Source organism: Frankliniella occidentalis, unplaced genomic scaffold (assembly GCF_000697945.3).
Source record: "Frankliniella occidentalis isolate FOCC.00 unplaced genomic scaffold, Focc_3.1 Scaffold9, whole genome shotgun sequence".
Lineage (NCBI taxonomy): Eukaryota > Metazoa > Arthropoda > Insecta > Thysanoptera > Thripidae > Frankliniella > Frankliniella occidentalis.
This window is the reverse complement of record NW_026267139.1, coordinates 590232-592879: the sequence shown is the minus strand read 5'-3', so window position 1 is coordinate 592879 and position 2648 is coordinate 590232. Positions and strand designations below refer to the sequence as shown.

The following is a 2648-nucleotide window of genomic DNA, read 5'->3' as shown; positions in this document are numbered from 1 at the left end:
TATAATAAAAGCTAAATCACATTTTAGAACACCGACTAGGTGGCGTCGATTCGCCCCGCCTCACTTTCGTAGCTATAGACTGTACCGCAATACACGCTAGCCGGCGGGTTGCCAATCACAATGCTCGCGCTCTCACCAGTATTGCGGTATACAGTCTGAGCATACGAAATGCGGGACGCGCGCGCGGCAAATCGACCCGCACACACTTTGTATTTACACTGTACATCAAGAGACTCGCACGTCTCTACACAAACAGTAAAGCAGTCTTATCACGGAGACATCGCTCTCTCAAGTGCACACGTGCGTTGCAGTTAGGAACCGGGTCGGAAACCGGCGCTACTCAAATTCTTCGCGCTCTATGCGGAAGAGTAGGGATGGCGTCACTCTTTAGTGTAAACTATTTAAGCTGGTATGTGAGATTCGCCAAATTAAAAAGGGAAAGAGTAAATTCACGCGGCACTCACAACGCGAGGTATAAACTCTAACAGAACAAGGAAAAGAGCCCCTTGGAAAAGTGTGGGACATTCCCGCGATATACGGCGAAATAGTCGCACACACACACACACACACACATACGCACACACTTTGGGGAGTGTCTGTCGTGGAAGCGGCACGCCATCCACGAGGAACATTATTTTGAACGTGTTCAGGTCGCTGAAAGCCACCCCCGGGAGGGGCGGACGTCGCCGGGGACGGTCAGACGGGGCCGACGGCGGCGGCGGGGGTCTTGGCGGTGAGCGCTGCCACGGCGGCCGCCCTGCGCGCGGCGCGCCGCCTCCGCCGCTCGGTTAGGAAGCAGACGTTGTTCTGGAAGTAGTCCTCGATCTCCTGCAGCGTGCAGCCGCGCGTCTCGGGCAGGAACACCCACACGAACACGCCGCTCGCGGCCGAGATGGCGGCGAACAGGAACTGCACGCCCGCCGAGCCGCCTGCGGACACAGGGTGTAGTGAAATATTTAAAATCTGACTTATTCTCTTTTATGGAAAACTTGGAAATTTATAGGGTTGGAAATTTCCCAAATTTTCCGGAAAATTTCCGCGAAAACTTTCCGAAAATGTACGGAAAATAACGGAAAACTTTCCAAAATCTGGGAAGTTTTCCGTCTTTTTCAGAAATTTTCCTGAAATTTGTCGGAAACTTTCCAGGGCTTCCAACCCTAGAAATTTAAAACAAATTACAATAAAACTAAGGGAAAAACTCAAACATTTAAAAAACAAATTCTTGATGAAAAGTCTCCTGGCAAATTAAAATTCCTATGCGCGGGAACGCGAGCAGCAGCGGCACCTACTATCAACACTGCGAGGAGACACACACTCACCCACGAGCCAGTCCAGGGCGGGGTACACCTGCAGCATGGCGAACATGAGCAGGTGGGCGACGCCGCTGTTGATGGGCTGGGCCAGGCCTCGCACCCGGTGCGGGAACAGCTCGGCCATCATGGACCAGGGGATGATCTGCCAGCCGAGGCAGCCGAAGGCGATGTACACCAGCAGGCCCATGACGACCCACCACGAGGACACGGAGCCGGCCTCTGCGGGGAGGAGGAGTAGATGCAGATCCATGCGGATCGCCGGGTCGTCTCTCCTCTCACTGTTTTTAAAACCGTTCACAACAACATTACCTTGGCGGATGCAGTAGGTGGCGTACCCGGACACGGCCATAGCGACGCACTGCCCGACAGAGGACAGGAGCATCAGCGGCCGGCGGCCGACCCGCTGCATGATGAGGGAGGTGCTGGTGCAGCCCACCAGGCGCACCACGCCGATGCAGATGGTGGCGATGTACGGGTCCAGCTCGCTGTGCGTCTCCTGGAGGGGTTGCACAAATGAGGCACGTTAGGGGGGGGGGGTTGTCATCGGCAGCATGGCTCTTCCGAACGATTTGATTTTAAAGTCCGACAAACTGGAAACTTTTCCAGAAAAAAAAATAACAAACTTAAACGTTTTCTGTGACCCCTGAGGGGTGGGTGGCCTGGTTGGTAACCTTCACCAGCCTTCACCCCTCTCGCAGTTCCCTGCTCCAAACGTCTTGTCGCTGACCAGAAATGTTTGTTCTTCTCGATAAATGTTCCCGCGTATGTGCTCAACGCCAAACACTGCACAGCTATATCCAAAGAAAAACAAACAAAAAACCGGATCTCTGCCTCGTGCTACACCATACCGTGAGCACAGGTAGCGGCGAAAAAGGGGCTTATCTTTGTGCAAACACAGACTGGGAAGGGGGGGGGGCGAACCTGAAAAAACGTGACGGCGTAGTAGATGGTGATGTACACGCCCACGAGCTGCTGCAGGGCGAATATGGACGTGATGAGGATGAGCGGCTTGTAGCCAAGCGGGTCGCAGAAGAGCACGCTGAAGACACGCCACACGGCCTGCTCCTTGCCGGGCGACGAGGCGCAGCTGGGCCCAGAGAGGACCTGTTAACAACGAAAACAACGTGCGTTTCCTCATTTAGAAAACTACAAAACTGTTTCTGGACATAGATATGATTTTATTTTTTAAAGAAAACTTTTCTTCGGCCCCCAAAAAATTTTGTTCTGCGAAAAACTTTCATTTTTGCAAAACTTTCGTTTTTGCAAAACTTTCATTTTTGCAAAACTTTCGTTTTTGCAAAACTTTCGTTTTTTGCAAAACTTTCGTTTTTTGCA

General features: G+C 52.3%; 1 protein-coding gene across 1 annotated transcript; it reads right to left on the bottom strand.

The window, feature by feature from the left end:
• Positions 1–2417, bottom strand: LOC113202719 (facilitated trehalose transporter Tret1-like; the record flags this gene model as incomplete). The annotated part of the gene is given in 4 exon segments (XM_052277264.1): positions 1–929; positions 1320–1532; positions 1623–1809; positions 2235–2417. Coding segments are annotated over 4 exon segments (816 nt in total), but the record flags the coding sequence as incomplete, so codon positions are not given.
• Between the last annotated feature and the right edge of the window lie 231 nt (positions 2418–2648).